The sequence below is a fragment of the Rhyacophila brunnea genome, unplaced genomic scaffold, assembly GCF_057557595.1.
Source record: "Rhyacophila brunnea isolate RB1 unplaced genomic scaffold, BYU_Rbru_1.0 scaffold_1, whole genome shotgun sequence".
Lineage (NCBI taxonomy): Eukaryota > Metazoa > Arthropoda > Insecta > Trichoptera > Rhyacophilidae > Rhyacophila > Rhyacophila brunnea.
In genome coordinates, this window is record NW_028232751.1 from 3,992,191 (window position 1) to 4,013,156 (window position 20,966).

The window sequence follows — 20,966 nt, forward strand, 5'->3', positions numbered from 1 at the left end:
TATCTGTTTTACTGGCTTAATTATTAAGAGTGTACTTCGGTGAAACGGCAAATAATTTTAAACAGTAGGTGCGACGAAATTTCTCACTAGTCGCCAATCGGAGACAGACAGTCGAGGTGTCCGCACGTCGATTCGTTATGTCATAGCGTCGGATGAAAATATTCTTAACTCGTGTAATGATGACTAAGAAACTTTACGTTACTTAAAAAAGAAAACAATTAGTCAATGAATATGCTATTATTATTAGTAATATAACAATAAACATAACATTAAATGGACGCATGTTGGATTTTTATGACAAATTATATTTCGTTCGGCACGCGTCATTTGGACAATCCGCGCATCACCTAGCCACGATATTTTTAGAGTTTTAGACCTTGCCTCAACTGGAGTACAGCCTTAATATGTTTATGTTCAAATATCAAAATATCAGCTACTTCCTATTACTGCAGGATTACTGACTTGTCTGATTTTTTTTATTGGATAGTATAAATATGAGAGACGTTTGAATATTCTTTGTATTTTTCATAATATATAAGTGATATTTACTAAAATAAGGAAAATAAAATGTGGACTAACCTGCCTCCTATTGCTAGAAGCTTTTTAGATAAATATTACAACCATTCTCACACTCTGATGCTGTTTGAAATCAGAGCTTTGGAGTAAGTAAACACAGTTAATTACCTACAATTTTCAGTGTGAAGCATATTATGGTACTCCACAAAGTGAGGCAGTGACGAAGAGTGGAAGTAAGCTCTAAAGATTCGACAGACATAGTGCAAAATAAACCTTGTGTTGGTTATTTTTAAAATTCAATTAAACCTATATTAGAAGAAAAAAATTCCTATATATAAAATATCTGAAATTATGCTATACATATCTTGGATCTTCACAACCTACCTTCACCCTTCACCACCGAAGTGAGGTTAGATAATATACAGAGTAGTTTTACTGGGTGCGGTTGTTAATCATTCACCCAAATCATCGGGTTCATTTTCTGAATGAATTACTCACTGAAAAACAATTTGTTCCTACATAGTTTTTGCTAGACTTATGGTCGAACCAACACCCAGGGCTTCAGATACAGACGCTCTACCGACTATGCACCGTGGGGCACTAAACTCAATTGATCTATGAAGACGGTAAAGGTTTCATATTCCATGGACATTGTTACTACATAAATCGTCACGTGTGATTCTTGGATAGCTCTATACCAGTGGTTCTCACGTGAAATTTAGCTGTGGCCGCATAATTGACATTGACAGTTCTATGGAAACGTCTGGTGGCCGCACCAAATTTCACTTTTGTTGTGATTGAAAAAATTGAAGCTAAATTTTATTTACTAAAAAAATGGATCAGTTTATTTATAGACAAGTCCATTTAATAAAAGACATTTGAACATTTTAGTACATATATATTTATTTAAAAATAATGCAAATGGAAATTCCTCAATACTCATTTTTTCTAATGCGAACCGCATGGCTGCTTCTAAGTTTACATCAGAATTCTGTCAACTGGCTTCAATATTTGTTTTTTATGAAGTGCATTACGCTGAATGATCTTTCACAGTAGGTATACAGTAGGACAAATCGACAATATCAATAAAGCAATTGTTGTCAATTCTTTTCTTGGTCAACGTATAACTTTGACTAAAATTTTTCAACCGTGCTATTATTAAAATGGTTTTTAAGTCTACTTGGTCATGACTCATTTCCAATAACGCATATTTAACGTTAGCCCAGTTATTTAAATCAAATACTGAAAATGATGTTAATCTCGTTTGTAGTCCTGTGAAATTTTCATTTTTCATGATCTGAAAAGGCGTAGCCTTATATAGATACCATTTGTAAAAAGGCGCTAAAGATGTTGGGATTTGTCTTGCGTACTTCCCGGGTCTTTTCGGATGTTACGGTACTAAAAATTCTCTATAACTCCGTAGTTAGAAGCAAACTTGAGAGTGGATCTATCATTTGGGCCCCGCATCAGTTGAAGTACGGCATTTGGTGGAGAGAGTCCAAAAGAAATTTTTAAGACTCCTTTACTTTCGGCTGTATGGATATTATCCGTGGCTCTATCCGACTGATTTTCTCTTAGGGATGCTTACATACTGTAGCTTAAAATTTAAAAGGGATCTTTATTTAGCTACATATTTTTTCAGACTAATACGTGGCGTAAATGTGAATTCTGCCATTCTTGGTAGTGTTGGCTCGTGTGTCTCTGATAATTACCTTAGGAATCGAGGGCATCCGTTGTTTGTTCTCCCACGGTGCATAACTAACCTGCCATTAGTAATGCCAATTGGGAGGGCAGTAACCATGTTTAATGAAATCGCTTCGGATATTGATATATTCCACTTACGTGAGGGTGAATTTAGGTGTAAGTTGTTTTATAAGTTTTTAAGATAGGGTCTATTAAAGTTCACTCTGTGTGCTTCCATCTACTTTTATTTTTTTACTTATTTTATTTATTTTCTTATTTTATTTCTTATTCTCTGTATTTTTATTTTAAAAATTATCAACACTTATTTTATATCATGTCGTGAACGCTTTGAATTTATAATTTGTTATGTTCGTTATATGTAAAATAAATAAATTTGGTTTGGTTTGAGCGTGGAAAGAAATTTAAGACAACTCATAATTGTGTATTTAACCAACTTTATAAATACATTTTTGAAATATTATTCTGTATAGCGATGGCGGCCGCACATGAGAACCACTACTCCTCCATAACCTCACTTATTTATTTTGTTACTTAAATTACCTTCAGATAAAGGTGTGTTTTTTTTTTAAATTAACGCCATTAATTTGATGTAGGTAGGTAACTAATTGGGTACTTGTAACTTGTAAACCTTAAAATGAACTAGGACCGTAAAAATTGCCGATATCATATTAATATCTACTTTTCTTTTGATATAATACCGATATCAATATTTTGCTATTTTTTGGGAAAAATCCTCGCAAACGACTGACACTTGCAAGTATCGATACTTTGAAGTTAAACTAGGTAGATATCCATCGATTCTATTTGACCTGTAGGTCATTTTCTTTAGATATTATTTTTTTTATGGCGCGGATCTAAAAGAAGATCTATTATTTATACCAGTGCTCCGCAACCTTTTCTCAAACACGCCACACTAAAGGTCTTCCCAAAATTCCGCGGCACACCACACGTAAAATAATTTATACACCAAAACATGAACCCCACATAGTCTAAAAGGTCGTTTTTTAAATGGTATTCGAGGTAAAATAAATGGTATAGATTGTATGCATTTTTTTGTATTTATTAATACATCATACACCCATTTGAATTATGGTTAGTTATATTTTTTTAGTTATGTTAGTTTAATAATTTATACCAATACCACTGTGGGTGCTACATGGATCTTCAGACAGAGTGTACCTTTAAGTTATCATCTTAGGTTTGTTTGAATACCCTACCATCCAGCATGACTTGGCATGAAACCATTAATTTATAACTACAATGTATCTTGCAACATAATATTGTTAAAATTGCAAAACAATCGATTTATGTGAGTCAATCAAATTTCAACAGAAAACTAATTTAGCAAAATAATATAATAATTCTATTAATCAATAATATCGCAAATTAATAAATAATGCTATGTAAGTTTACCGTGATATGCACAAAAGTTGTTTGTATGAAAATCAATCTTGCTCAATCATTACTCAGTAGAAGAAATCAACAGAGTCTTTCAGTCATCAAAGGTTGAACCGTAAGGTTATCGTTTCGCTTCACCCGATCGGATCTCGCAATTCATCAAAACGCATACTCGTGATTTCACCCTGCTAAATTATAATCTGTAACTTATCTGTAATAATTAAATTAATATTTATTTGGAAGGAGATAATAAAACCAGGGTTCATTTCATTCACGCACCAAATTCGGAGTTATTCCTTGGAGTCAACCAACCCTCCGGTTTCCCTATTACATCTCACTAATCAAACCACTAATTTATACCAATACTTTTTTATAGAAACTGATAAGTACCGTTTTTGATAGTTTAAAAAATTTATATAATATCATAACGTCATCTTTATTTGTCATAACTGTAACTTTGAATCAGTATTGCCTTATTTTTTTTACTAAATACGGTAGGTATTTTGATGAAAATTGGCACACTTGAAAAGTATGTCAAAAACAATGTAGAATGGAAATCCAAAATTACATTTAGTACCTATGTTTGGCATACTATGTATACATAATTCATCATCGTACACCTGCGTGCTCTACCTACATATTACATAGTAATTCCATTTAGGGAACAGTACTGTAGAATATCACACAGCCCTTAACCTTGACGATAGGTAGGGGCCCCGCCAAACATCCTGGCCTAGGCCTCAAACCAGGATGTGTGGGCGATGCTCTGCACACACACACTCTTTTTACAAATTGAACTGCGCTGTGCAATTGTATGCTAGTGATGTTTTTTGAAGCTTAGATATTAATATAATAATTATAAAAAAATGTGTTCTATCTACTTAATATGTACATACTTACTTAATATCTTACCGCAATGGAGGTCCATTAAAATCTTTCTCAAAGGAACAGGGGTCTATAATTTTATTATTATTATTGGTACTTATAGGAACCTAGGTACTTACGTAACTCTTTTTTTTAGTCATCACTTGCTCAACGGAAAACTATTTCAACATTACTATAGCATGAAAAGATTTTTTGAAATGGCTTATTAGTGACGTGCATGCAGTGACTTATTATTATGAATACAACATCAATTTCAATTTATTTTTTAGATGGCTTGGTTTTCGAATACCCCAGAAATACAAAAATCATCCGATGTATTCAACATTATACAACATATATCAAGGACTTGTATTATTTCTAATGATAAGTTTCCTACTCACATCTCTTGGAGATCTCTATATTGTCAGAAAGAATATAATCCTCGTTGGAGAAGATTTGTTTGTAGTCGTGGCGATATTCCTCATCCTGTTCAAGTCGTTCATATACTTCACGAGGTGTGAGGACATACAAACAATGGCTGACATCATGACGTTAATGTTTATAAACACCGGCGCCACAAATGACAGATCAAAGTACCGACCGATCCAGGACAAATACGTATTGTTGGAAAGTCTCATCTCCGGGTGGTTCCACGTGTTATCGTACCTTTTAGGCATGTCATTTATGTTTGTACGATCGTCAAATAATTTACCATTGCGCGCTCTATATCCGTTTGACATTACGTCAAGCCCAGGGCATGAGATTGCATATGTTTACCAAGGTTTGGCAATTTTTTATTCTTTGAATGCGATCGCAGTCATGGACGGGTTGGCATGTATCTATTGGCACCAGATTAGTATGCATTTACTGATTATTTCCAAGGAGTTTAGCGATATTGAGGAATATTGCACTGACAGTTCCGATGATGGAGAGGATATCACAAAGAAAATGCACCAACGTCTGAGGCTGATTATGATGCGGCATCAGTATATTCTTGAGTAAGTATCCACAACATTTTAAGATAAGTTATCTTATATACTTAAGGGCGATGCTTCTATCTACCAGAGGCACCTAGCGGAAAAATACGAAGCTTGCAATTTGAGACATTTTATTGATAATTTACATTTTGCATTGTGCATTGCATAAAAAATAAATAATATTTGTATAAAATAGAGAGGTAAGTAATCGATTTTGATAAAGAAACCAAAGAAGGCTCCACCATCTATCTACTGCCCTTCCAAAAAGAAGGCAGTGACTGACTCTCACACACTTTCGAGATAAATAACTTGTGTTTTTTTTTTCTTCAAATTTTAGTACTGTGAATTAATAACAAAACGGTGATATTTTTTATAAGTTGGATTTTAAAATACAAACAAAGTAACAATAAACAAGCAGTAACTGCAATAAATAGGTGCAATGACTGCCTTTTTGCTAAGAAATGTGTATTATTTTAACAGATGTCCATTTTGTCACTAAGGATTTTAACGGTATTTTAGTTATAATACTGATTTTAAAGTGAACAGAATCTGAATATATAAGTACTTACATAGCTTTCAAAATAACCTAACGAATGGCATTCGTAGCTCAATTTCACAAATTTTGCGACTTATTGCCTTCTTCATGGGAAGCGTAGTAGGTATATTATGCAACTTATTTGCTATTTTGAATATAAAGACATAAATTTCTCGCGGTTGTGTAGGTAACATTGATTAATACTAAATAAAAAAATAATATTGATTAGGTAGAATACAATTGTTTGAATAAATACCTATTACCATTGAAAGAGATGCCAACAGTTAATATTATAAGTAGTAAAGTTGGTACTTACACGCGGCGTTGCCGTAGAGGCCCGACGCATTGATTATTTTCCAAATAAATTCATGCATTTAAACAATTCATAAATTCGAAAGAGGCTCTCTTTTAAATCTTATATGACGAATAGATTGCGTCATTTGTGTTACAGAAACGTGGCACTGAATGCAATGCGAAATGGATTCAATGTGAATGAGTATGTTATTAAGATGTATATTAATAATAATAAGTATAGGATATTTTATGGTTTTGAAACAAATTTATGTTGGAACCACGTAAACGCCTGTTTAATCAATATACTTAATGTATTTTTAGTTTGTCCGAAGAGTTGACAGACTGGACAAGTCCAGCGCTGCAAGCCCAGGTCTTTGCAAGCAATTTCATGATCTGTCTGACTGGATTTGAGGTAACTCTGGTAAGTATGTACCTACCAGTGGCGAAGCGTGGAGATAAGCTGTTAAGATCCTACATAAAAATTGCATAAGTAGGTACTAAACTTTGTCAGTTAAACTTATTTGTTTTCATTGAATGGTGTAGATCAGTGGTGCACAAACGCGGCCCGAAATGGCATTTGTTGCGGCCCAAAATAACAAGCACTTCATCACCAAATTTGTCATTTAATATGATAAAAATCTGTGTTCGATATGTGAACAAATTATGCAGTAGCAACGGTTTATAATCTGAATCGTCGCTGATAGAAAACTTAATGCTATTTTTTATTATTTAATATAATTATATTTTCAAGGATATAGATTTGCGACCGAAATTCATCTTTTTACAATGAGTCATACCGTCTGTGGTGCAGGTGCAGTCTATTTTTGGATTATCGCTTTCAAATCGCGCATTTTAGTGTTTGTTCTCCAGAAATTTTGTCAGTGCACGACGTTTGTGAATCGATATTAAAAAATCGCTTGTCTTAACAGAAAAAATACAGTTCGATTATGAAACATTAATTTATTTGTGTACATACATATGTATAGTGCGTGTATAAAGTTCTTTATGTAATTTTATTGTTTTCTAACAAATTAATCGTGTTTGAACTAATTTTCTTCGTGCAAATATGCACGTAATGCGGAGTGGAGAGTGATTGAAGTTTGCTTAAAATTATGTAACTATTAAATTAAAAATAAAACATAAAATATTTATCTCATCTAGTATAATATATCACTATCTTTCAACACTTTTACCTTTGCGGCCCGTGAAAAATTTGAAAATGGATAAATTGGCCCTTCTTTCAAAAAACTTGTGCACCACTTGTGTAGATGGTGTTTGTTAGTTTTTCAAATTCAATTAAATACTCGTTTATCTATAAATTATTTAAAATTAATATGCCATTAACCCATACCTACATAATTTTAGATATTTTATAGATATAACAATATTTTTATCAATTATGGTTTGGTTTGGCAGGGTTTTTTGTGTGATTGTGCACTATTTTTGCCTGATGGCCCATAGCATTTTTAGTTATTATGGTTCGGTTTAGGCACGGTTTAATTGAATTTTAAAAACTAACCATCACCATCTGCATATTGTATTCTTAGTTCAAGGTATGACTGACAAAGTTCAGTGTGCACGATTTATATCGAATCTTAACAGCCTAGCTCCACCCCTCGCCAATGGTCTGTACTCTGTAAAGTAGGTTTTGGGCATATCACACACGGCTTGAGTTATAAACGGCCGCTGCCGTCCCGCTGCCCGCCCGACCACTGTGGCCAAGCGCTAAGGGTCAAACTAAATGTTCAGAGGACCACCCTCTGAACATTTTATTACAAATTTCTACAAACATCCTTTCAAACATTACTTTGTGGTAATTTTATTATTTATAGAATGGTTTCTACATGTTTTTCGCAAAACTGTAAACTTTAATGGTGGTGCTAGTTATTACATTTGCAGAAAATGATGATTGTTTTATATTTTTTTTAAATATCTAAATCTCCTGACCATATCCGGTCCTAATAGGATCATATGGGCCTCCACAGAGTGGAGGTTTGTATTAACAGATTTTGTTTTTACGAGAAATGGATGTCAACCACCTGCTCAACCTATTAGGTCCATACTCTGACTCATACACAAATTAAAAAAAAAAAAAAACAATATGACGTGTAGTGTAACAGACCCATGATTCGAACCTGGGAGCCACAACACTATATGCCGTCGGTTAACCCACGCGGCCGTCGTGGGTGTTTAACTAAATTTAAAAATATCTAAATGGTGATACTTTATAATTAATAACGAAATATGCAATTGAAAATCTTCATTGATTGCGAACAGGTTATCATATTTGCGATAGAAGATAATCAACAAGATAATCAATTCAGTGCTACGGCCTGAATGTAGTCGGCTTTGGATAGTTGGTATAATTCAAATCATAATTGATTGGATGAATAATATTATATTTTATTGATTATTTTTATTTTAAAATAAATATTCAACACACACCCACTTACCTATCTAAAAAAAAATTAGACCTTATTTATATAAAATCTGCATATTTTGGAAGTCAGATTTTTATTAGGTACATGGAAGCAGTGGCGGAGGGTGGAGGTAGGCTGTTAAGATCCTACATACCTAAATAGTGCACATTAAATTTTGCCAGTCATACATATTTGCTTTCATTGAACTATCTAATAATAAGTAGGTATAAACTTTAGATGGTGCTGGATAGTTTTTACAAATCAATTAAACCCTGCCTAGACCAAACCATAATAGCTAAATATATTCATCTAAGTATCTATAAACATCTAAAATGTTGTATGATATACTTACATAAAAATATGTGATTGCATGTCGCTACTTCTGTGTGAAAACATCTTCTTGGCTACGCTTCTAGACGCTATTGTCCACTAAATGGGAGGAGCTTGTTAGTTTATAATGGAAGTGAGGTTAAAAATGGGCGGAGCATGTTAGTTCACAGTTTTAACACGTAGCCAAGAAGATGTTTTCGCACTATATGCATGTTTCATTTTTTTAAATTATTTATGATGTTTTAACTAGTAAAATTACGGTAATTTAAAATATAATTTACGTGCACGTGCAGAGGGTCATTTTATTTACACCAGTGTGTTTTCTCATTTTAAAAATGCCTTTATATGCTTATTTGGTGGGGGTCACTGGTTATCTGCCTACTACAAAAAAAGCTCACGACACGAGAAATGTTAAGGCTCTTCAGTTGAGGCATGGTCTAAAAAGATCATGGCTAGGCGATGAACGGATTGTGCAAATGACGCGTGCCGAACAAAATATAATTTGTCATAAAAATCCAACATGCGTCCATTTAATGTTATGTTTATTGTTATATTACCAATAATAATAGTATATTCCTTGACTTGTTTTCTTTTTTAAGTACATACGTAAAGTTTTTTAGTAATTTTTACACGATTTAAGAATATTTTCATCCGGCGCCAAGACAAAACAAATCGACGTGCGGACACCTCGACTGTATGTCTCCGATTGGCGACTAGTGAGAAATTTCGTTGCACTGTTGAAAATTATTTGCCGTTTCACCGAAGTACGCTCTTAAGAGTGGGTACCTATAACAGGAGGCAGTGTGATTCATACTTCAGTCTTGGAGAATCCACAGAGCGAGTACCACGTCATTTTAAATAAAATTTAGAGCAAAATCCCTGGTCATCGAAGATTTTATTTTAAAAATACAATAATAATATTATTGTCGCTAGAGCAATTCTTTGCAATGATTTATTAGGTGCCTTAAACGCTCTCGCCAGGCGGCGGAATGGAAACAATGTGAAAAATAATAACAGTATATGGGGTGCCTATACGATAATATTTATTTTTAGGCATATCTTATTTATTATATATATTATTATATATATATATTATATTTTAGAGTATATCGTAATATGTATCTTGTGTCATTAAAATTGCTATTAAGTTAATATAACATGAAAATCTCTAAATCAAAATTAATTTCGTTATAGTTTTTAATTAAACCTGTGCAATTACATATTAGATTTAAACACTGTTGGACTGTGTGACTTTTATAATATCAGATAGCCTTACGCGAGATGGGCAAGATAAAAAATAAAACTGTAGGATTTCGGCAGAAGATTAAACAAAACTCAGAATCCTTCGCCGCTTGGCGGGCAGCAAGTACGTGTACAGCAGCGGCTGCATCGGGAAATCATTCAGCCGATCATGAAAATCAAATGGACAACCAAAGTAATATCAACTTAGATGGTAATTCTTGCTATGAAGTTAGCAACGGAAACAATTTAATAGAAAAACATATAAAACTGGACGGGCGGAGAATTGTGGACATCGATTTTTTCTTATCACAAATAAGAAACTTAGATGATCACAGCAAATTCGGGTGTAAATTTTCGGATATGAAGCAGCTTTCCGAAAAGAGAGAAGGATTGAGATCGTGCATTGTACTTAAATGTAAAATGTGAAATCTAACTTCTACGTTATGGACTGATCACGATCAAAAAATACACGGAAAGATTGATATAAATTTAGCAGCTGTGTCTGGTATTCTGACCACCGGTGGTGGATATTCTCAATTAGAAGAATTGTGTGCCAGTCAGAATATACCCTGTATGTCTAGCGCAACATACATAAAGCACGAAGTACATCTAGGTGAGGTACTTCTGAAATCGGCACTTGAAGAGATGAACGTGGCAGCCATGGAAGAAGCTCGACTAGCAAGAGAACTCGGTGAAGTTGATTTTGACGGTGTTCCTCTCATTACTGTCGCTGCTGATGGAAGTTGGGCAAAAAGATCATATCGCACAAAATACGATTCATTATCTGGATTAGTAAGTATAATTACTATGTATACCTATACTGTTTATATTCATTAAAAGACGCAAACATAGTGATACTCGAAATGATATTACATTATTAAGCCAATAATCATTGTTGTAAATTTTAATTTTAGGCAGCAATTATCGGTTACCGAACTAGGAAAGTTTTATTCATAGGCGTTAAAAATAAGTTTTGTACAATATGCGAGAGAGCCAAAAATAATAATACCCCGCCAAAAATTCATACATGCTTCAAAAACTGGAGAAGAGAAGATTCGTCGTCAAGCATGGAAGCTGCTGTTATTTTAGAAGGTTTTCAAAGAAGTGAAGAGTTGTATGGTCTTCGATATAATAAACTAGTCGCTGATGGAGATAGTAGCGTGTACGCAAAAATTGTTAATACAAGACCCTACAAAAATACTCCGGTTGAAAAAATTGAATGCCGAAATCATTTATTCAGAAATTTTTGCAACAAACTACGAGATATCGCAAAAGACCCAAGAAACGGACCCGCCCATCTTAGGAAACAATTCGAATGTATTAAGAATGAGAGTAGGAATCGTTAAGGCTATCAAGCATCGCCAAGAAAATAATATTGATATGAATACAAAAATAAACAATTTGAGTTCGGATATATTGAATACTGTAAATCACATCTTCGGTGACCATACGCGTTGTGCCGAGTATTTTTGTAATGGTTCGAAATCCGAATCTATTATCGAAGAATTGTGGCGGACTGGTCTATGTGATAAAGTATCACGCATAACAGGGATGTTGGCGAGACATAGCCGAAGCCTCATTCAAAACTTGCACAGTAATTCTGCGGAGAATTTTAACGCTATTGTGGCAAAACTTATAGGCGGGAAAAGGGTGAACTATTGCCAGAAAGGATCTTACCAAGCACGAACAATGGGAGCAGTAATATCTTACAATACAGCTGCAATACATTCAAAAATCCACAAAAAAATGTTCATGAAAAGTCCCGGGATATTTACAAAAATGCTTGAAGCAAAAAAGAAAAGCAAAAATATTAGAGCACGTATTGTAAATAGATCATGCAAAAAAAAAATACTGCAACAACACCACACGGCAGATGGTGATTACGGACCAAACGCCAATAAACCTGACCTGTCTGCTGACGACTACGATAGAGAGTCTCATTTATTTTTATTGAATCTATCATTAGAAAATCCAGAAGACATAGAAAAGGAAACCATACCTCAACAGATGTGTGAAAAGTGGAAGGAAGAACGGAGGAAGAGACTGACGGCTTCCAACTTTGGAAAGGTATGCCGAATGCGAGCAACTACGAAGTCAGAAAATTTAGTCAGAGCTATTCTGTACTCCGATATAAGAACAGTTGCTATAGAATATGGAAATGAAAATGAAAAAAAAGCACTGTCAATACTCGAAGAACAAAGCTCGATACGAATAACCCCGTGTGGTTTTTTTATTGATAAACAACATGCATTTCTTGGAGCATCACCTGATGGCTTAATAGGATCTGATGGGATTGTTGAAATAAAATGTCCATATGCATCAAGAAACTATACTCTGGAAGAAGCCATAGCTTTAAGGAAAGTCAAGTTTTTTAACAAAGACGGAAGCGTCAACAAAAACCACCCTTACTACTACCAGGCAAGTATCTCACGCAACCATGTATAATATTGAATTGTGAATTTATGTATTCACCAAAACTAACCCAGAGTAGAAAATTGTCAATTTCTACAATCCGGAACGCAATATAAACTTATTTACCAGGATAGCTGCGAACTATCAATTTAACCATTTTGACGAATTCCTTGATAACTTGGGTGGATATCGTAGCAAAAATACTATTGACATATCTACGGGTATATATTATAACCAAATTTAAATTGAACATGGGTTGATACTCAATTAATATTATAGCATCTTTATGATTTCGACAAAATAATACGACGGTCTATAATCCAAATCACTTGAGCATATTACATTTGCATGCATTTATAATGAAAAGATCAGAGAACGTTTACTTTGTAAGATAACATCAAAATTTGTATATATCTAGATGAGGAATGACATTCATGAGTGAGTACGACGGAAAGCTTGGAAAATGTGTTTTTTTGTATTTGAAAATTTTATAATTGTGTATTATTTTATTACAGATTCAAGGTCAACTTCATATTACTAATAGAAAATACTGTTTGTTTACTATGTACACCGAGAAATTTCCATTTATAAAATCGGAAACGATTTTTACGGATGATGAGTTTTGGAATATGATGCAACCAAAACTGGAAAAATTCTATTATGGGTCTTTACTTCCTGAATTAGTTGACCCCAGAAAAAACAAGTCCATGCCACTACGTGAACCACAGTGGATATTAGATGCACAAAACTTAAATAAGCGTAAAAAACTCCAGCCCAGCCAAAACGTCAAGATAACTTTTTGAATGGTCAACGTGCAGTGTGAGCATGTGAATATATTCTCATATGAAGTTTTATATTCACATCAGTGTCATTAGCAGCTGAATGCGATTAGTGCAGTTAAAAGTGAAAACGAAGAAACAAATCGAATAAGTTTAGTGATAATTTAAAGTAGATAAATTTAATACAATAGATTATATTTAAGGAAAATTCACGTGAAATCGAAAAATCACGATAAATAACAAATAGTATACAGCTCATTGGATGGTGAAGAATGGTAAGCAACAGTCTATATTACATTTTTCCGCCAAATTGCACACAATTAAAAACAACATAATAATAAATAAATTGCGACAGCCCTGGGCGTATGTATAAATAAAGATGTGATTGTCGGTGTTCTTTGTGATGACCGCCTAGCTTTGAATAAAAAATATCCTTTGTGGTGACTGCACGTTATAATCATATTTGATATAAATTATTTCTTGCATTGGTTTTAATTGTTGTACTTACCTACCTATTTTTCACTAGGATAAAAGTAATTTGTTTGTAAAAGTGTCAGACTAAATTTAAACCAATCGGGTAAGTAATAAAAAGACACTTTCTTTTTATAATAAACATACATCACTATATTCTACATTTTTTTAAATATGCATTAGAATTAAACAATATGTACCTATTTTTTTATTATGTAAGAGGTCATACACATTAAAAATAAATACTATTCATTAATAATGTTTTTTGGATAGCACATGAAATAAAAATGTTGGTAGATATGTATTTCAACATCCTTCATATGTTTAGTTCTCGGACAATTTCAGGTTAAAAAGTTATTAATATATTATTAAGTTTATATCGTGGCTACCACATAATTGAAATTGACATATTGGTTGCAATACTTTTCCACCAAACTGCTGATAACAAATTGAATTTAGTAACATTTACGTATATTAGAAGATATTATTTTTTTGGTCACCCCATTCTTTCTCGACTTCGAACGTGTTTATGATTTAAATTTAATTTAGAGACCAATTACTTTTGACACAAGCATTGTCGGTAACCTTTGTATATTATTAGTAGACCAATAATTTCGGACCACATATAAAAAAATCATATTTTCAATTCTCAAGGGCAATTCTGTAGAGCGTCCCCTTAAGAACCAGAGCTTTATGTTTATATGATGCAAAGTGCCGAAAACTCAATTAGTGAATTTATTAAAAAAAAAAAAAAAAAAAACAGAAAATCGATGAAAATATTCAGAATGCTCATAATTTTTCCTCGCCTAATCCTGGGGTTCTGCGGAACACTGTTTGGGAAACTCATGTATAGCATTACGCTGCCCTTAACCATAGCGATATGTAAGGTGACCCGCTTCAGAATATGGGGGCCATGATTTACTCGACGGGTTCAATATTCCTATTATATGCTAGTTTCATTTTATTGTAAGTAGGTAAGTACATTTTTTCTGATTTAATGATAATTTTTATTTTTCTCCATTTCTCGTAAAAAAAAAACAAAATCTGTTAACCCAATGTTTACGGGCCGCACAAAATTGTGTTTTTGCTAATTACTTTTCAAATGCAAATTAACACGTTAATTACAAAATTAATTAAAAGGGCCCGTAAGCATTGGGTTAATACAAACCTCTACTCTGTGGAGGCCCATATGATCCTATTAGGATCGGACATGGTCGGATTTTTTTTTACTAATATATATAATATATATCTACAACCTCCTTAATAAGTACGTATTACATATATAAAAAAATACCTGGTTATAATATATTATTAATAGATATTATTCTGTGTGCTCTGTTTTATTTATTAGATAAAATAAATAAATACAAAAAAAATCGGTGTGTGTACTTATGTACGCGCGTTAGAAGTTATACTTCTTTGGCGTAACAAAACAAAATAAGCCGTTACCTGAATCTATTAATATTACAGTAGATGTTTCTACTGCGTCTGCGTCTCATATATCACATGATAATCGTAATTTAATTATTGTATTGGACCAAAACTCATCTTTGCCATACAGCGGTTATAATCAATTCAGAAGTGCCCATGATGAATTAATACAAAATCAAATTTTAATATATATATTTTTAATTATTTACCAACTCAACATTCACAACATTTATTTATTTATTGATAAGTATATAATTTTACTCATAAATAATACTTACATAAAATACCCTCAAATCTTGATACACAATCTTTACAATGAAAAATAAATATACACTCCAATATAAATAAAGTTTTATGAATATAAATTAACAGTGTAGAATGTTAGTCTCCAGAAATTTGTTTATATACATATATATTTATTGTGACACAATATTGGTTATGTTTACAACGCGTGCTCTTTACTTGGTTGTATTGAACGACTAACTAAATGTCACTATGTGCATGCGCATGTACCCTTGAGACCGAAATGAATATTTTGCGTGCGCCGATAATTATGTGTTACATCGGCGCGCGCAACTTCGTCACACGCCAAAAATACACTGATCTGTTTTCCCAAACGCGCCAAAATAAGTATAACTTAAAAAAATGTTTTGTATTACCCTATTTACTGCTTGCAATAAAATTCATTATATTGATCGAAAAAAAATAATGCCTGTGCAAACTAGCATCTTATGCTTCTTCTTCTTTCACCATGTCACGACCCAGCATTGGGGCATAGAGCAAGCACAAGTTCGCGCCACTTCCTTCGGCCCATCGCCAAATCTTGCGCCTCCCACTATTCCAGACCTGCAGCGCGTAGATTGCTTGTAGCACCGCTCCAGGGTGAGGGAGGGTCGGCCATGACGACGGATCCCTTGAAACTGCGCCACAAGAGTACGAAGTGTCGCACTCTTTGGCGGCATCCGGAACACATGTCCCAGTCACGTAAAGGGTCTCTTTGGGATAACTTCAATCACTGAAGACTGCTGTGTCCGCTCACGATCTCGGGTATTTGTAACGCGGTCGTACCAATGTACCTCTAAGATTCGTCGGAGACATCGATTCTTAAAGCTCAAAAGCCAAGAGTTTTGAAGCGTAGTAAGATAGCATGTATCACAGCCATACATGAACACAGGTAGCACGCACGCGTTGAATAAATGACATTTCACAGAACATAGCCTTGACCTTCATGCGAACTAGCATATCAAAAAATAAAATAATACTTTACCTAGGTATTTGGTTGTTTCTATGTATAATTTTACAGACATTGGGAGACTGGGCGGTGTGCTCTAAATTCATCATGCTGATGAATTCTACACTGCTTCAGCTACTCCTGTGGTGCTTCTATGGAGACAACGTTCAAACAAACAGTCTCAAAATTGTGGATTCTGTCTTCGAGACGCCTTGGTACAAACTTCATGAAGGCTGCACTAGGAGTATCAGCATAATCTTGACTAGGTCCCAGAGGCCCGTCATAATGAGGGCTGGTGTTCTCTATACACTCAGCTTGGAAACATTTTTATCGGTGAGTAAAAATTTGTCATTATAAACGAAAACGCAGACGCAGATGAAGGTTATACTTCAGCTGAGGCTTGGTCTGAAAAAATCGTGACTAGGCGATGCGCGGATTGTGCAAATGACGCCAGCCGAACGAAATATAATTTGTCATAAAAATTCAACATGCGTCCTTTTAATATTATGTTTATTATTATATTCGTAATAATAATAGTATATTCATTGACATGTTTTCTTTTTCAAGTACATGCGGAACGTTTTTTACAGCGCTCGAAATGGAAAAGTTTACGAACCGGAGCGCTAGACAAATTTTCTGAAGATATTTACATAGTTATCAAATCGTATGTGTATTTTATAAAAATAAGTGTGTCAGATTTTCTATTCAATGGCCTATCTACCTCAGACAGTCAACATATTTTTTCCATGAGACGGAGCGATAATTTTACAAATTTCACGAGCCGGAACGGCGCTCCGGTGCGTTCCGTTCCATTTCGTGCACTGGTTTTTTAGTCATCTATTTAAGAATATATTACTCCGACGATATCACAAAACAAATAGACGTGCGAACAGGTCGTTCTCTGACTGACGACGACTGCAAAATTTCGTTCCACATACTGTTGAAAATTATTTGCCGTTTCACTTATGTACTCTCTTAAGTTACATCAACGTAAATCTTACTCGATTCCAAATGTATCCGATTGGAATAATCTTGCTTGATTTCAATTGTATACATTTCTAGCAGAAATAGGACTACCTTTTGTTTTTGACAGTTTCCCTCCTCAAAAAAATCTTCAATATTTCTTTAAAACAAACAGCTTTTACCTACACCGAAAATTTAAAAAAAATATTTTAAAACCACGTCTAGACGTTTTTTTAGACCTCCTTATAAAAAGAAGATGCTTTTTTGTCAAAAAAATCCCTTCCATTTTCTTTTTACTTCCCTAAATCTATTTCTCCTAAAAATGCACGGATATTTTCTCGAGTATAGTAAAAATAAAATATGTGGTACATGGCCAACTTTAAGCACCTTTCTTTCGACCATGTCCGATCCTAATAGGATCATATGGGCGGTGGAGGTTTTTATTAACAGATTTTGTTTTTACGAGAAATAGATGTCAGCCACTTGCTCAACCTATTAGGTCCATACTCTGACTCATACACAAATTGAAAAACCATATGTGTACTTGCCAGACCCAGGATTCGAACCTGAGACCTACGACGCTATATTCCGACGCTTAAGCCGTGCAGCCATCGTGGTAGTACCTACTCATATTAAAAATATAGAAAATTCTGACAATATGTAGTGCTCCCAACTCTTGTCGACAAAAATATGCTAGATGGGGTAAGAAAGGAACTTATTTGGCAGAAAAAAACTAAAATTCCAAAAAGGGAATAAAATTATTTTTAAAAAATGTATAAAATATGTAATATCTATAGACGTTTTCCGAGCTATGCTGGTGAAAGTAATCGATAAAATTTAAAATTTTCACACGAATAAAACCGGTGAACTTTTTTAGCTGGAACTTTGTTTTTGTACGATTCATAAAATATTATAATATGCACATAATTTTTGAAAAAAAAAAGAAGTAGATTCATAGAAATAATATATTTTGAAAAAAACGGTAGATTCAACACCACATGCCAGATACTATTTAAGTATAAGTTAAATGAAAAATGCTATCAATCTGGCAAGTAAATACTGATAATCGGTATTTTTTATTTCAGGTTTTGAGCACTTCATATTCCTATTTCACTATTCTAAATACACTACAAGAGGAACATTGAGAAATGGCTAGTACTTAGTATATACCTAGTATAGTATTCATTTTGACGAGTTGGACGTCTTAATATATCAACTAGATAAAGGAAAAAGGGCGTAAGCCTCAATTTTTTCAAAATAAGTTTTCTTGCATAATAACATTCTACACGACTAAATACACATTGTGTCCAAAGGATGCAAGCTGCAAATGCCGATTTATTATCTAAATTTAGCTAACAATTAAAAAAAAAAAAAAGAAGGAAGTTACATGGGAAAACGAATTAAGTAACTATTATTTTTATTGGCTTTTTTAATTATCGCAATAATTTATTTAAGGTTAAGGATATAAAAACCAAATATTAAATCATGCACTTCAAGGTTAAGTATGTCTATTTTGTGTATTAATTTTGACCAAAAACCATATTTGTGCCCTCTGTAAAAAATGATTTGTGTGAATTACACCCTTTTTTCCTTTCCGCGTCGATATGTAAGCATGATATTATAATGACCCTCGCTATTCGTAGCATTCTGTGTATTATGTAGTTGAAATAAGCTTATGTTGGGAAATAAATTAAAATGAACTAAGTATAAATTAAAATTGTTGTTTTTTTTTTTAATAATATATATCATTATTCCGTTGTACCTATAGGCATATACTAGGTAGCTATCTTCCTTACACAGAAACAATGTTTTTTTAGAAAATCCATTAAAATATTTCAAAATAAGGCTCTAACTAAGTACATACTCGTATGTATAGTCAATTGAACTATGAAAAATGTTTCTTTCCATCCAAATTGACCTGTGCTACCTACTTATTTCGTAAGTATCTATTCGATGTATACAATAATATGATGATACTAATCCGTCATCCGTGATTTGAAGTCTCCCTGTTATTGTCAATGAGAGAACAAACAACGGATGCCCTCGATTCCTAAGTAATGATCAGAAACACACAAGCCAACACCATTAAGAATGGCAGAGTTCATATCTACGCCGCGTATAAGTCTGAAAAAATATATAGCCAAATAAAGATCCCTTATAAATTTTAAGCTACAGTATGTAAGCATATCTAAGAGAAAATCAGTCGGATAGAGCCACGGATAATATCCATACAACCGAAAGTAAAGGAGTCTCAAAACTTTCTATTGGACTCTCCACCATAAGGCCGTACTTCAACTGACGCGGGGCCCAAACGATAGACCCACTCTCAAGTCTGCTTCTAACTAAGGAGTTATAGAGAATTTTTAGTCCGAAAAGAACCAGGAAGTACGCAAGACGCAGCTCAACATTTTTAGCGCCTTTCTACAAATGGTATCTATATGACCACTAAACGTCAGTTTACTGTCATACGTAATGCCGAAATCCCTTACAAACTCTACCATGCATCGAATACTCAAAATCAGCGGTTCGCGGCGCGGCTCCCCCGCCGCCCGAGGTCATTTCCATATTATTACGTGTGACGCATTGAGCCTATGCAATTTAAATTAAACAAAATGCTTCTTGAAGAGTAGGTATCTGCCTGCCATTTTTTATACAATGCAATTTGTCATTTATGTATGGATTTCGTCGTTTCACGAATTAAGTACTTATAATATAATATATATTTACTAGCGAGAACCTGGCATGCGTTGCAATGCCACTCAAAGAAATAACGTGTTTTTGTTTTAATTCAGTTTATTGAAGTGCTTTTGGATACCTACACAATATTTTTTGTTTTTCCGTCTGGTGCTGTCAATGTGAGAAGCATGGATTTCCCAAATTTGGTATAGGAACGATAAAAACGAAAGAAGAAGTAGATAGTTGTACACATTCAGAAACCTTCGCGGGCGTGCGTACCTACAATAACTGACCAAAGTTTCATTACAATCGGATGTACAGTAGGTATTACAAGCCTTGTTTCTATAAAGTTTCCATAAACGTGTCATCGGGTACTATAATTTCAGCCACATTATCAATTATTGTATGGTGGGCTACAAATACAATAATAATATATATATTATTATAGAAGATTGTCAAATCTTTAGCAAGGAGCGGCACAACCTGAACTTTTTATTACCTACAGATGGCAGATGCGGACATTCGAGACCTTCCGGGAACCATGGCAAACAAGGCCGGAAGAGATGCACTTTTCAATTTCTGTATTTATGTAATAGATGGCGATATGTAATGATGATTCATGCCTTTCAGATCCAGTGACTGCAGTCTGATAAGTATATGCTCAGAATATCAGTCCTATGCGACATTTATTTTCTTTTACCACGGGAAAAAAACTCGGCTACA

General features: G+C 33.8%; 2 protein-coding genes across 2 annotated transcripts in view; both read left to right on the forward strand.

Moving 5' to 3' along the window:
* The window catches only part of LOC147079374 (RNA polymerase-associated protein CTR9 homolog), a 282,101-nt gene that overhangs the window by 178,828 nt on the left and 82,307 nt on the right, over positions 1 to 20,966 (forward strand). The gene's annotated exons all lie outside the window — the stretch shown is intronic.
* Positions 568 to 18,712, forward strand: LOC147079376 (odorant receptor 47b-like). Its single transcript, XM_085959887.1, has 5 exons — positions 568 to 662; positions 4,773 to 5,480; positions 6,610 to 6,709; positions 16,677 to 16,937; positions 18,653 to 18,712. Exons 1-5 carry the CDS (start codon positions 568 to 570, stop codon positions 18,710 to 18,712), a joined length of 1,224 nt encoding a protein of 407 aa, XP_085816013.1.

Bases quoted from the DNA above. Each gene is read 5' to 3' on its own strand.
- LOC147079376 (XM_085959887.1), top strand. From the start codon at position 568: ATGTGGACTAACCTGCCTCCTATTGCTAGAAGCTTTTTAGATAAATAT. The intron at 663-4,772 runs GTAAGTAAACAC...TTTATTTTTTAG, and splicing joins TTTGAAATCAGAGCTTTGGA to ATGGCTTGGTTTTCGAATAC. The intron at 6,710-16,676 runs GTAAGTATGTAC...ATAATTTTACAG, and splicing joins CTGGATTTGAGGTAACTCTG to ACATTGGGAGACTGGGCGGT.